Source organism: Haematobia irritans, chromosome 3, assembly GCF_050003625.1.
Source record: "Haematobia irritans isolate KBUSLIRL chromosome 3, ASM5000362v1, whole genome shotgun sequence".
NCBI classification, from domain to species: Eukaryota; Metazoa; Arthropoda; class Insecta; order Diptera; family Muscidae; genus Haematobia; species Haematobia irritans.
Window position 1 is genome coordinate 167495710 of NC_134399.1, and position 16320 is coordinate 167512029.

At 30.8% G+C, this 16320-nt stretch overlaps 1 protein-coding gene across 4 annotated transcripts in view; it reads right to left on the reverse strand.

The window, feature by feature from the left end:
* The window catches only part of Fur2 (furin-like protease 2), a 797201-nt gene that overhangs the window by 84964 nt on the left and 695917 nt on the right, over positions 1–16320 (reverse strand). For all 4 annotated transcript variants that reach the window (XM_075301234.1, XM_075301235.1, XM_075301232.1 and 1 more), the window contains one exon: positions 1102–1405. In XM_075301234.1, coding sequence (XP_075157349.1) covers positions 1102–1405 — 304 coding nt within the window. The remainder of the gene's footprint in view (positions 1–1101; positions 1406–16320) is intronic.

Below are 16320 nucleotides of genomic sequence, written 5' to 3' on the forward strand. Positions count from 1 at the left end.
CGGAATGACAAAGTTAATATAGCCCCCGTCCTATGGTGCAGGGTATAAAAAACTTTACCATATCGATTCATAATTGTATATAACTCCAATATAAACCCACTGTCAAGATTTTAATTCCGGAACCTCATGGAGGTACAAATTTCAGCCGCTTGCTTAAAATTTGGCCTTGTAATTACCATGCGAATATTGGTTCATAAATATAGCCACCTCTATATAAACCGATCTTGAATTAAATTGTCTTATATACGTATTAAATCTATTTTTTAACAAAGACTCCATATGGACTAAGTTAGAATTTAGTAGATAGTTTTAAGAAGGCTTAAGATACCTTGCCATCGGCCACATACCATGTAATTCGATTGTGTATGACCGTCTTTAGTGGATCCTTGGGGTAGATCCATGAAGGAGGGTACATAAAATTCGAACTTTCTGACGAAATTAATTGTTTTGTTTTTTTTCATGATGAACGAATCAAAAATGTCACTACTGCAATTTTATTTCGTCTCAACATTTGGTCTTACTAACTTAACCCTTTCACAACCGAAATAAACCTAATGTAAAAGCTTTCATTTTCTTCTGTTTTTACTTGTAACATACTAACAGCATGTAAAACAAAAATTGTCATTTTGAAAAACTACCTCAATTACTTCAAGAGCTATATGAGCTTGAAAACTCTAATATTGTGACCAAATTGTCTTACGAAAATAAGCGCTATTTGGCCTGTAATATCTTTCAGAGTGTGAGAAAAAAATACAAAAAGAACCTGAAAAAGTATCAGCTTTAGTTTTTGTATAAATGTTCATTTACTAGAAACATACATTAGAAAAATTGTCTCAAATTTTCGTATTTTTCGTTTATTGTTAAATATGTTTATAAAAATGTATTTTATACCTCACCAATATGGACAATATTTATAGCTTATTTAGATTAAAGCCTCTACTTTAAATTAAAATCGAGAAGTAAATCGAAACTAAATGGGAAAATAGAATTTGGCGTCTTTTTCGAATGTCCTTCTAAGCGGACATCGGTAGTGAAAGGGTTAATATGATTTTGCCATATTAATATATTTATATTTAGTCTTATTATTAGATATTAACTTACCCTCCTTGTGTAGCACTTGATATAGACAAAGTGAAAATGGAATTTGTGTAACCATCACAATTGCAAGAATCCGTATAACGTCCACCATTGCCCGAAGCCCATACGAATATGGAACCTTTTCCTTGGCGACCACTCGTGACACCATAAATGAAAGCTCGACGAGCCAAAGGTCCAGGACCATCTACTGTTGACCCATCATCTTCGGGACCCCATGAGGCACTATAGATATCAATATGGGAAGGATTTAAACTTAAAGCCTGGGCTTCGACAACATCATTGACTTTGCCATCCAACATACGGACACCTGGAAAAGATTAAAAAACAAAACAGTGATTAAAATAGAGTTTTATTAAACATGAATTTTGTTTGAAACACTATTTGATTAAAATTTATTTATTAATTCAATTGTTAAATATTATTTCTCTTCCTGAAGAAATCCATTTAAATTCAACAATAAAATTATTGAAAATTCAAGTCATCTTTTATTTTCTTTGTACTCGTACTGCTTAAGTCTATTAACCCCTACAGCCATTCACAACGGGTTCAGTGCTTCAAGTCTCCTTGAAGGAAATCCTATAAGCTCTGAAGGTATGGCATATACTCTCGTAGTGTGTATAACAACATATCATCCACATTGGAATTTCGCCTCTTCATGCCATAAATTTTCTTTAAACAATCAATTCATCATGAATGCTTAAGGAAGGAAAATAAACCACGAACGATCCTCTGAATATATGTGGCCCGGGAAAATCATAATGAAACCCAAAGGCTATTGTCTGTCAGAAGAATTCCCTGCCTAAAGACGCTTCTGTCTCGTTTTCACTATGAAAATCTCCTCCATCAAGCTGATGACAGTTTAAGCACTCGCAAAAACAAGTTTTTTGTTCTATCTCTACTTACCATTCGTTTAAGGTATCGTGGTCGTTTTATGAATGAGAAGAAAAAGCTTGTGTGTGTGTGAATGGACATTCTACAAAAATGGGTCAATACAGACAAGTTTTGCATTAAATGAGCGACATATACAGGAGGGATTTTCTTTGGAAAATGGACGAATAACTGAAATAATGAATTTAAGAAAATAATGAGACTGTATGTAGCATATGCATCAACCACTTTGACCCCTTTGGTCAATGTTACAGTGCTCTGACCAAAATTTAGTTATACAACAAAAACTAGGTGGTTACCTATCAAAACAAAATCAAAGCGAAAAAAGTAATAAAAACGTACTTTTTGGATACGGATGTGGTGTAAATTGGACTCATAGACTTAAATAGACTTGTCATAGGGAGAAATTGATGCTTTTAAGCATCCGCTACATTGTTTTCTATAGTTATTTCTATAGATATGATGATATTATACTATTTTGGATTTTAAAAAATAGGGGAAAAAATTACAAAAAAAATATATTGCATCGCAAACTCGGCGTCTGCCGGCAAATAGATCGGTACACGCAAAAAAAAATTTTTTTTGATTCAATCACGAAATAAATTGATCTAATTAATTTTTTAATTAAAATGTCTTCAATCACAAAAATGATAGTATCAATTAAAAAATTAATTGAAGGTCAATTAAAAAATTAATTGATCCAATTAAACCAGAGCTTCCCAACCCAATTTGCTTCGCGATAATGATACAAAACCTGCTCAACTAAAAATGACGCTGCGCTCCCCCCTCGAACCTCATGGTGCCCCCCAATAGGGGGCGCATGTTAAAACTTAATTAAAATTTTAATTGGAAAAATGTTTGTGAGTTGTTTTTTTTGTGTACGTTTTTCTAAAGTAGTTTGGAAATTTAACTTTTTTAGTTTTTTTTTTTAATTTAGACATTTCTAATTAAAAAACAAAAAACTACGTAAAGCAAAAAATGTTTATATATCACCAGACTTCACCTCTTGTGATGTGAAAATTAGTCCATCTTTAGAAAAACAATTTTGGGTACATCTCACAACAATTACTGTCACCTTAGGTGTGGAAAAAAGTGACCACAAACCATAATAACTAACCGGCTCCGACCTTTCGCCTTGCAACATTTAAATTGGGCTACCAACTGCTGAATCATAAACCTATTCTCCGGATTTTGTCTCATTTAACTTCTTATTCCGGAATTTAAAGAAGAAAGTGCTCTGTCATGGTCAAGCAAATTCAAAGGAGATTGTATAAAAAATAAAAAAATAAATTTTTCTGTCTTGGAAATTATCGGCCCAATGTCGTAATAATATGGTCATGTTTTCCAAAATCGGGAAAGGGATAAATTCTAATATTTTTGTTTGGTTTATTTTTACAAGGTCATCTTTAGAGTCCCAGCAAAAAAATCGTCGCAAAAAAAGCAGTGGAAATGTTATTTTTGGATCGGGAAGCGGTGCAAAATTGGCACAGAAGCAATGAATTTAACATGGGCTTGTCATAGGTCCGACATCCACCATTTCAACATTCACCAATGAATTTTCATCACGTCTTAAACATTTTGTGGTTTTTTGCCAAATAAATAATTTGTACATTTTTAATAATTTTTTAATGCATTATAACACTTGTTTGAAACGCTTGACTTCACATATTTTCAAAAATTCGTAATTTTTCTAGAATGGATTAAGCATTTTTTTTTAAATTTAAATAGTTTGTACCATTTTATTAATTCTTACTCTACTAATTGTAACATATTTGAAACAAAAAAATAAAATTACTCATTGAAAATATGAAAACAACACGATTTACAAAAATTTAATTAAAAGAAATTCCTATGTATTTAAAATAAAGAACATCTACGAGTATGGGAGGACATTTGTGGTTGTGCCTTTAGAATAACTTCCAAAATGTTTTGATGAGGTATAATACGCAAAATAAAATAATAATTTTTGAACTTTGAACAATAAATTGTTGTTAAAGAAAAATTTTAAGTTCAACAAAAGTTTTGTTGATATAACAAAATTGGTTGCTAATGTGACAAAATATTAGTAAAATCGTAATTGTATTTACAAATTACGTTGTTAGCTCAAATTTAAACATAATTTTAGTTGTGTTGACAAGAAAATTCATTACTTTTTTTATTGTGTACATATATAAAGACAATGCTAAAATTAATTTATGTTTATTGGGTATACTAACGCAACGAAATATTGGTCTCAGACCCATGCGAATTACATATTATCTTTCTCCCTTTTTATAAGACTTTTATTTTTATACCCTCCACCATAGGATGGGGGTATATTAACTATGTCATTTCGTTTGTAACACAACGGAATATTGCTCTAAGACCCCATAAAGTATATATATTCTGGGTCGTGGTGGAATTCTGAATCGATCTGAGCATTCCGTCCGTCTGTTGAAATCACGCTAACTTCCGAACGAAACAAGCTATCGACATGGAACTTGGCACAAGTCGTTGTTATTGATGTAGGTCGGACGGTATTGCCAATGGGCCATATCGGCCCACTTTTACGTATAGCCCCCAAATTTGGCTTGCAGACCCTTTAAGAGAAGCAAATTTCATCCGATCCGGCTGAAATTTGGTACATGTTGTTAGTATATGGTCTCTAATGACCATGCCAAAATTGGTGCACATCGGTGCATAATTATATACAGCCCCCATATAAACCGATCACCAGATTTGACCTCCGGAACCTCTTGGAAGACCAAAATTCATCTGATTCAGTTGATATTTGGTACGTGGTGTTCACTGGTCGAAATCGGTCCATAATTATATATATATAAACCGATCCCCAGATTTGACCTCCGGAGCCCATAGGAAGAGCAAAATTCATCCGATTCGGTTGAAATTTGGTACGTGAAGTTAGTATATGGTATCCAACAACCATACAGGAATTGGTTCATATCAGTCCATAATTATATATAACCCCCTTATAAACCGATCCCCAAATTTGACCTCCGGTGCCTTTTGGAGAAGCAAAATTCATCCGATCAGGTTGAAATTTGGTACGTGGTGGTAGTATGTGATATTTAACAACCATGCCATATATAGCCCCCATATAAACCGATTCCGAGATTTGGTTTTTGGAGGCTCTTGGAGGAGCAAATTTCATCGGAGTCAGTTGAAATTTGGTACATTGTGCTGGTATATGGCCGTTAACAACCATGCCTAACTAGGTCCATATCGGTCTATAGTTATATATAGCCATCAGATAAATCGATCCCCAATCACACAAAAATTGGTCCATATCAAGTTCATAATTGTATATAGCCCCCATATAAGCGACTCCCATATTTCAATTCTGGCTCTCTACGTACAGTGTAAAAGTCCATTTCGATTCGTAATTATTTGTAGACTTACCTATACATACGTTTTTTGTCTAATATATACCACGTATGGACTAACTCATAATTTTGAAAACGATGTTAAGAAGTTTTAAGATACCACAACCCAAGTAATTCGATTGTGGATGACAGTCTTTCGTAGAAGTTTCTACGCAATCCATGGTGGAGGGTTCGGCCTGGTCGATCTTACGGCCGTATATACTTGTTTTTTTTTATTATCTGAGTTTTAAATTAAAAAAATCGCTCCACCGCCAGAAGTTGAACCTGGGTTTATTGGCACCATAACAGAACATCAATGCAAATGTTTCTCATATGATGGTAATATGACACCAGGACATACAATTTTAATTACTTCTCAAGATGTTCTTTATTCAAATCTCAACAGTGGCAATTTTGTATCAAATATTTTATATAGTTTTTTGTTTTCACGGGGGTGGAAGTTTTAATTTTATTTTTAATTGTTGTTTTACTTTTTTGTTAATTTTCTTTTCTGTTTTCAGATATTTAATTGTCCAAACTTCATGGGAAGAGGAAAAAAAAATTGATGGATGATCTCGGGATGCGCTTAAAAAGAAATGTTTGTGGAACAATTCACAATTTTTTTTTCTAGTATTCTGTGTCAAGGTGAAATTCTTTGTCAATCTAACGATGTCCGTCCGTCTGTTTAAATGACGCTTACTTCCGAACAAAACAAGCTATCGGCTTGAAGCTTGGCGCAAGTAGCTGTTATTGATGTAGGTCGGATACATGTATGAATAGGCCATATCGGGTCACTTTAAGATATAGCCCCCATATAAACCGATACCCAGACTTGACTAAATCGATCCCAGGATTTGACAGAAACAAAGTTCATCCAATCCGGTTGAAAGCTGCATTCTGATGTCAGAATATACTATATAATAATGCACAAATGTATCCATATCGATCTATCATTACATCGCAGCAAAAAAATTTGGAAGTTGTTCCAAAGGCACAATAGTAAGAGCACTTCCAAAAATTTCCTCTCAAAGATGTTCTCTATTTTAAACCAAAGGAAAGTTCTTTTAATAATTTTTTTTATATTTCGCTTTTTTCATATTTTAATGGGTAATTTAAAATTTTTTTGTTTCAAATAGGTTAAAAACAGAGTAAGAATTAATAAAATGATACAAACTATTAAAATTTTGTCGAAAAAATGCTAAATCCAATCTACAAAAAAGTGCAAATTTTTGAAATACGTTTCCGACAAGCGTATGCATTAAAAATCATAAAAAATTATAAAAATTATTTATTTGGCAAAATATTATAAAATTTTTTAATTCACATCCAAAACACTGAATTCGAATCACACCTTATGAAGAGATGCAAATTCAGTGCAACGGCTTTTGAAATGGTGGACATCCGTCCTATGACAAGCCCATGTTAAATTCATCGCTTCCGCGCCAATTTTGCACCACTTCCGGATCCCAAAACAACATTTTCACTACTTTTTTGGCGACGCATTTTTCGCTGGGATATAGCTCTCATATAAACGTTCAGATTTACGTCTTTTTTAGTTCCTTCAAACCAATTTCAATTTTCGGCATTAAACCGATAACAAAATCTTGACGTCCTGTCAAAATACATTATTCCCTTAATTATTCTTCATATTTTTTCTATACAAAAATCAAAACTTTGTAAAGAAAATTTAATTGTTAAATACTCAATTGGGATTTTTTGATTTAGTTGGGAATAACTCCATGAACTTCTGGCAAAGGAAACCATATCTATAGAACGGATATATTTTTGTGTGCTTCACCTGACTACAAATGTTTGCGGTAAGGCATACAAGAAAAGGACTATTGTCAAGTGAAAACTACAGAAAATGCACGAGAAATATGTTAACCAAAGAATTCTCATGTTATAGTTGTTCAACAATTTTTATTATCCCCATGTTTGTGTGTTTGTATGTGTGTGTACACTACAAACAAAGTTGGGTTAATTACACTTTGAGTAAAGAAATATCTCCAAAGAGATACAACTGCTTTTTTCTATAGCCTTGTGTTCGCAATAAGGATAACGTAAGAATTGCAAAAATCATAAATAATTATCTATATGAAGAATGCACAAGGACTATACCTGTACACCACACAAACATATGTCACGACATGAGTATATTTTATCATTTCCTTTTCTTGGTTTAAAATAAAAGAAACATGGCAATGATAAGCTTCAAAAACAGCAACAGCAATTAAAATGAAACAAATTTGCAACAGCAAAAGTATAAAATTTGTACTTGAAAAGATAAAAAGATCAAGATGTTCAAGGCATGATACTTGTAGATATATGTGTGTATAGGGGTGGTTCGAAGAATTGGGCGGTAAGTCTATAAATTTCATTTCTCATATTTTACAATACACAGCATTTTTTTGCCGATTCAGCCACGAAATAAATTGATCTAATAATTTTTTAAATTGAAAATCCTTCAATTACGATAATTATAGTATCAATCTTATAATAAATTAGAAAAAATAACTTTATAAAAATATGTATATAAGGCCGTAAGTTCGATCGGGGCGAATCTTAAATAACCACCGGATTTTCAAAGTATTAGTAAAATATAATACTTTGAAAATCAGTCATCGTAGCGGGTTACTTGAAAATTTCTAAACTTTCAGGTGGTTTTGATGAAAAATAGTCTATCCAGAAGATTGGTTCAAATGACATGCTTCCTGAAGTTATATTAAAAGTTTCTACATGAGATTCTGGATTTATAATAACCATTTTGCTTTGAGTTTTAGAGGAATTTTTAATATCGAATTTAAGCATGCAAGAAATCCGATGAAATAACTCCTTTTGTATGATTTGAAATCAAAGTTCTGCCAGTATTTACATCCATTAAGATAATGAGCTCGAAAAGTAAAATGGAATTATTAGTTTCGTCTCCTATTTCCTTTGCGTCTTCTTTTCCCTCAAAAAAGTTAAATCAGCAGGCCGTTGTATATGTGTAGTACAGTAAACTCATGCAGATATAAACCAGAGTCGAAATATCTCTTTATAGACCAAACATAACTCTAGTTTTCCAAAATACGACAGGATTCAGAAGTGCCGATTCAGGAGGTCGACCTATATGGGGGCCAAACAATGAACCAAATTCGACAAAGGTCTTCCTGAGTCTAAAATACACCAGATTGTCATTTTCAGTTACATCGGATAAAAATTGAGGTGTCAAGAAATTCAAAAAGTCAAATCGGGAGATCGGTCTACAATTTCAGGAAAATCAGAATAAGTTTGCTGGGGTTGCCAGCTTAGTCTCCAAAACATTCTATGGACAAAAGTCTAACGGATTGAGATCCAAAGATTTTGATTGCCCTTTTGTGGTAGAAATGGAACGAGAAACCTCTTTTTTAAACCATTCTTGTTTGACGCGTTCTGAGTCCAAAGGTGCTGAGTTCAATAGGTTTGCCGAAATGTTTGTCTGTCCAGGGGCTTCATTACTGTCTTTAGGAAAATTCCCGAATACAAGAGGGCGGCCTACACCATTACCATTGGTGGTGCTCGAACTTTTGTGGCAAATCGATGGTGAACATTTTGAGTAAATATCTTTGTCAAGCAATCGCGATTATTTTGTTTATTCGCAATCTGACTAATTCGGAACGGCTTCCCATCGAAGAAAATCAAATTCTGTATCTGTATGCTTTCGTGCAAGCGAAGGTACTCCTTGGCTTTCTCCAGTCAAACTTTTTTATGCATCGGTGGTGAGGCATTAGTCCAAGCTCATTTTAGTCCAAGCTTATATTTATAATATGTGTTCCACTCTCAAGATATGTTCAGCTCAGAGCAAGTTTTCTATCAATCATTCCACTTTGCCTACAAAGGGTCGTGAGTTCGACCCTTGCTTACCTAATCTAACCATCTCTAGTTTTGGTGCAGTGACAGCCCGATATTACACGATGAAAATACACCGCTGATAAACGTTTTGGTGTTTGGTCGAAACTCGGTTTGAAACCATCAAGCAAGACGGACATGCTAACCATTGCACTCCGTGGCACCCGAGCCACCACGAGCAATGGTGCCAGAAACAAAGAATTTATCCGCATTTTAATGCTCACACAAAAACATATTTTTTATCTTCAATCACGAAATGAATTGATCCAATTAATTATACCCTCCACCATGGGATGGCGGGTATATTAACTTTGTCATTCCGTTTGTAACACATCGAAATATTGCTCTAAGACTCTAAGACTCCATATATTCTGGGTCGCGTGAAATTCTGAGTCGATCTAAGCATGTCCGTCCGTCCGTCTGTTGAAATCACACTAACTTCCGAACGAAACAAGCTATCGACTTGAAACTTGGCACAAGTAGTTGTTATTGATGTAGGTCGGATGGTATTGCAAATGGGTCATATCGGACAACTTTTATGTATAGCCCCATATAAACCGACGCTCAGATTTGGCTTTCGGAGCCTCTTGGAGGAGCAAAATTCATCCGATCCGGTTGAAATTTTGTACATGGTGTAAGTATATGGTCTCTAACAACCACGCAAAAATTGGTCTATATCGGTCCATAATTATATATAGCCCCCATATAAACCGATCCCCAGATTTGGCTTGCGGAGCCTCTAAGAGAAGCAAATTTCATCAGATCCGGCTGAAATTTGGTACACGGTGTTAGTATGTGGTCTCTAGCAACGATGCAAAAATTGGTCCACATCGGTCCATAATTATATATAGCCCCCATTTAAACCGATCCCCAGATTTGACCTCCGTAGCTCATGGAGGAGCAAAATTCATCCGATCCGGTTGCAATTTGGTACGTGGCGAAATTTGGTACATGGCGCTAGTATATGGCCGCTAACAACCATGCCAAATTTGGTCCATATCGGTCATTAGTTATATATAGCCGATCCCCAAAAATAATCTACCAAAATTTTATTTCTATAGAAAATTTTGTCAAAATTTTATTACTATAGAAAATTTTGTCCAAATTTTATTATTATACAAAAATTTTCCAAGATTTTATTTCAATAGACATTTTTGTCAAAATGTTATTTCTATAGAAAATTTTTGTCAAAGTTTTATTGATATAGAAATTTTTGTTAAAATTTTATTTCTTTAGAAAATTTTGTCAAAATTTTATTTCAATAGAAAATTTTGTCAAACTAAATTAATCGGCCTTTTTTGAGTAGACGGTGTTACGAAGTTTTAAGACGTCTTGCCATCGGCAAGTGTTACCGCAACCCAAGTAATTCGATTGTGGATGACAGTCTGTAGCAGAAGTTTTTACGCATGGTGGAGGGTACATAAGATTCGGCCTGGCCGAATTTTCGGCCGTATATACTTGTTTTTAATTGAAATATTCAATCACAGAAATGTTAGTGTCAACTAATAAATTTATTGAAAGTCAATTAAAAAATAAATTGATTCAATTCAAAAATGAATTGATGCTTTTAATTTTTGTGATTGATTTTTGTTTCAATTAAATAATTTGTTGAATCAATTAAATTTTTAATTTAAAATTTTTTAAAACTCAATTAAGTCTTTAATTGGAAAAATTTTAATTTTCTTACGGCCGAATATTCGGCATCATTTAGTATGTTAGGTACAATTATTTTTAAATCCTTTTTACTTTGAGTTTTAATTAAGTTTGATTTAAGTTATTTTAATTTTAATAAATTTACTTAATATTATTGTGTAATAAACATAATGTAATTTTCTTTTTAATATTTTAATTAATTTTATTTAAAATTCAGTTTTTTAGTTATACCACCCAAATGTTTAAGCTAGAGATGATGAAAAGTTTAACGAAGGAGAATTCTGTTTTAAGTGAACAAAGTTTCACCAAAGCTTCACAGACTATTCGAAAATATTGACACAATATTTTCATGACTTAAGGATTTTCTTTCTTATACAAAACAGCATCTTGCATATACCAACAAACCACTAGACTACTTCACCCTTTATCCTCTATATACATGTGAATTATTTATGGGCCTGTGATACTCAGAGAAACAGTATTCTTTAATTTATGGCAAAGATGACTACTACATACTAGACCACTGTGTGTATGTGTGAATGTGTATGGGGGAGGGGGTGTGTTAGGGTTTAAGCGTTTGTTCATGTAATCAGGTTTCTCTGTGTATTCCCCTTTGAGAGTTTTTGTTGAAATTGTCTGCTTTCTGTTTTGAGTCGTGGTTGGAAGTGCTTCCGTCTGCCATCGTTGCTGGTGTTGGAACCGACACTCATCCGTCAAAAGTCACTTTAAATCTTAAAAGATTCATTTCTTGTTCCTGGCAACTCCCTAAAGTTTCAGCCGTCGATCTTCTCCAAATGCCATTTTATCTTATTTTGTTTTGTATCCTTTTTGGGGGATTTTTAACCAAAATGTTTTTCTGCAGAGGTTCTCCTTTGGCCTCCTACTCTTAACACAGAAGCCTTTGCTGTTGTGTTGTCATAGATTTTTGTGTGTCTTGTCAACATGAAGTGTTGGCGGTTTTTGTGGTCGGAGAGTTGTTAACAAATTTATACCGATAAAGTTTTTTTTCCAGATTTTCGTTGTTTTGTTTTATTTTTTTGTTTCATCGTTGTTGTTTTTGTTTTGCTTGCCTGGATCGATGCTTTTGTGTTTGCCTGATTCCTGTCCTTTTTAAACTGAGTTGTTCAGATAGAGTTTTGTCAATATTTGCTGCTAGCCATGTCTACACTTCAATCGTAACAAACTAAATTTAGTAAGAGAGGGGTAGAAAAAGGATTTGTGCAATAAACTTTGCATTTTTTTAGTCTCCCTAGGGCCCCAGAGCTTAGTCGATGCTATTTACTTGGTTGTCTTGTCTTGGCAAAAGTTTTTAATAAAAATTCGAATTTTGTGGTGACACAAACAAATTAATATACATTCCTTCTCAATTTGCAAAAAGTTGGTTCGTATCGGTCGATAATTGTATATAGCCCCAATATAAAACGATGCCCACATTTGATTTCTGGATCTTCCTGGCGGTGCACATTTTATCCGATCCGGTATTAGTTTATGCCAAGTTTCATGTTAATATCCGCTATCATTCGGTAACGTCATCTTATACCCAGTCCAGACAGTTTTGCTATGTATCGTGTATGCGTTTACACAAATTTGAAAAGTCAAACCAAATATTTCCAACCTTTTTTTTATTTCCCACAAAAAAAAAAAAACACTTATTTTTAAATAACTCTTAAAACATATGCAACCATAAGTAATTCTTCATTCAAAATAATCGAATATTTCTAATAATTGATCCTCCGAGACTATTTTGAATTTGATTAGATTTTTTTTTGATATGCAATTTTCATGTGCACATTTGTCATACAAAATAATTATACATAGAACATGGGAATAGTTGTAATATCATGGATACATTCTCACATACAATGCTACATTTGATTTTATTCGTATCTCAAATTATTAGAAATTTTAAACTCTCAACGGTATAAAAGCAATTAATCTAAAAATATGACATTGTTAAGGAAGAATTATAGCTAAAATTATTAGAGCAAAAATTTTCTAGTAAGGATTACTGTTAATAATTATGTAAACTGAAAAATACATGGGCTTTTATTTGTAATGGGGCAATATATAAGAACGTGGACCGATACATCCATAGAAAAAAATCATGAACGGTGTGGTCATTTCAAAACGATTCGTGCATGAAAGTGAATCATCACACATGGGTTCACTTTCAAAGTAAGAACAGGTGGTGTCAATCTGACAACGATAAAATGACACCATGCCTTGTTAAAACAACTACCAGCGTTTATGATCTAAAAACGTAAGGTTACGAATTTATAAAAAAAAATCAACTACGGTGACTCGAACCTGGATTGGATTTTGGAATGTAATTTTTTGTTTCAAGAGTATGTATAAAATTTTGATATACCAATAAAGCGTCTGGCGGTGTCAATATGCTCAAGAATTCAAATCGAGCAATCGATTTCATGCATATGATATTAAGATATTTGCAAATATTAGGTGCTTATCTTATGTAATCTTACCGCAAGCTGATTTAGACAGGTTATTTTATTTCTATAGAAAATTTTGTTAAAATTTTATTTCTATAGAAAATTTTGTCAAAATTTTATCTCTATAGAAAATTTTGTGAAAATTTTATTTCTATAGAAAATTTTGTGAAAATTTTATTTATTAAACTTGTATCTCTACAGAAAATTTTGTCAAAATGTTATTTCTTTGGAAAATTTTTTCAAAATTTTATTTCTAAATATAGAATATTTTGTTTATTTTTATAGAAAATTTTGTCAAAATTTTATTCGTATAGAAAATTTTGTCAACATTTTCTTTCTATAGAAAATTTTGTTAAAGTTTTATTTCCATAGAATATTTTGTCAAAATTTTATTTCTATGTAAAATGTTGTCAATAATTTTATTGCTATAGAAAATTTTGTCAAAATTATTATTTCTATAGAAAATTTTGTCAAAATTTTATTTCTATAGAACATTTTGTTAACATTTTATTTCTATAGAAAATTTTGATAAAATTTTATTTCTATAGAAAATTTTGTTAAAATTTCATTTCTATAGTAAATTTTGTCAAAAATTTATCTCTATCGAAAATTTTGTTAAAATTGTATTTCTATGGAAAATTTTGTTAAAATTTTATTTCTATAAAAATGTTTGTAAAAATTGTATTTCTATAGAAAATTTTGTCAAAATTTTATTTCTATAGAAAATTTTGTCAAGATGTTATTTCTATGTCAAATTTTATTTCTGTAGAATATTTTTCTATAGAAAATTTTATTTTCTATAGAACGTTTTATCAACATTTTATTTCTATAGAAAATTTTGTCAAATTTTAGTGCTATAGAAAATTTTGTCAAAATGTTGTATCTATAGAAAATTTTGTCAAAATGTTATTTCTATGTAAAATTTTGTCAAAATTTTATTTGTATAGAAAATTTTGTAAAAATTTTATTTCTATAGAAAATTTTGTCAAGATTTCCTTTCTATAGAAAATGTTGTCAAAATTTTCTTTTGTCAAAATTTTCTATAAAAAGAAAATTTGTTAAAATTTTATTTCTATAGAAAATTTTGTGAAAATTTTATTTAATAAAATTGTATCTCTATAGAAAATTTTGTCAAAATGTCATTTCTTTAGAAAATTTTGTCAAAATTTTATTCGTATAGAAAATTTTGTCAACATTTTCTTTGTATAGAAAATTTTGTTAAAATTTTATTTATTAAAATTGTATCTCTATAGAAAATTTTGTCAAAATATTATTTCTTTAGAAAATTTTGTCAAAATTTTATTCGTATAGAAAATTTTGTCAACATTTTCTTTCTATAGAAAATTTTGTTAAAATTTTATTTCTATAGAATATTTTGTCAAAATTTTATTTCTATAGAACATTTTGTTAACATTTTATTTCTATGTAAAATGTTGTTAAAATTTTATTTCTATAGAAAATTTTGTTAAAATTTTATTTCTATAGAAAATTTTGTCAAAATTGTATCTCTATAGAAAATTTTGTTAACATTTTATTTCTATAGAAAATTTTGTTAAAATTTTATTTCTATAGAAAATTTTGTTAAAATTTTATTTCTATAGAAAATTTTGTTAAGATTTTATTTCTATAGAAAATTTTGTCAAAATTTTCTTTCTATAAAAAATTTTGTTAAAATTTTCTTTCTATGGAAAATTTTGTCAAAATTTCATTTCTATAGAAAATGTTGTCAAAATTTTATTTCTATAGAAAATTTTGTCAAAATTTTATTTCTAAGAAAATTTTGTCAACATTTTATTCCTATAGAAAATTTTGTCAACATTTTATTTCCATAGAATATTTTGTCCAAATTTTATTTTTATAGAATATTTCGTTAACATTTCATTTGTATAGAATATTTTGTCAATATATTATCTCCACAGAAAATTCTGTCAAAATTTTATTTCTATAGAAAATTTTGTTAAAATTTTACTTCTATAGAACATTTTGTCAAGATTTTATTTCTATAGAAAATTTTGTCAAAATTTTATTTTTATAGAACATTTCGTTAACATTTTATTTCTATAGAATATTTGGTCAAAATTTTATTTCTATAGAAAATTTTATCAACATTTTATTTCTACAGAACAATTTGTTAAAATTTTATTTCTATAGAAAATTTTGTCAAGATTTTATTTCTATAGAAAATTTTCTCAAAATTTTATTTCTATAGAAAATTTTTTCAAAATTTTAATTCTATAGAAAATTCTGTCAAAATTTTATTTCTATAGAAAATTCTGTCAAAATTTTATTTCTATAGAATATTTTGTCAAAATTTTTGTTTTTGAGAACCTTTCGTTAACAGTTTATTTCTATAGAATATTTTGTCAAAATGTTATTTCTATAGAAATTTTTGTACGCACGTACTTAATAGGAGAGGAATATATTTCAAAATCTACCAACCCATCATGAATTCTACCAATCTACCAAACAGTAAAAAATGTACCATTATTGATACAATTCTACCAACTGGGGCAACCGTGAACAGATTTCCAAACTTAAACACTCTCCATGATGCAATGATTTACATTTCAGTAATGTTGTTGACATTTCTGAGTGTTTCAAAACTTCTCAACGTAGTTTCATTGTGAAACGCCGTTAGGACTCACTATAAAAATCAATTCTCTTAATATTGTGCTAAAATTAAAGATCACGACCTGTGGTATCACAATGGAGTGAATAGTCTAAATTTTCCTGAAATAACTGGCTTCTACTACACTCAAAAAAAAAGTGAACTCTCTATTTCACTAAAGCCAATTTAACTTTATTTTAGTTCATGGAATTATTATGTTTTGGAGAAAGTTTTCTTTACTCTAATAATTTTTTGCGTACGTTAGTTAAATTAACTAAAATCGAGGAAAAAAATATACACAAATGAAGTATAAAGATTAACTAAATTCGAGCCTCCCACAAAATAGTTCAGTATTTCTTTAAATTTGCAAATTTTACTACAAATGCGTTCATCA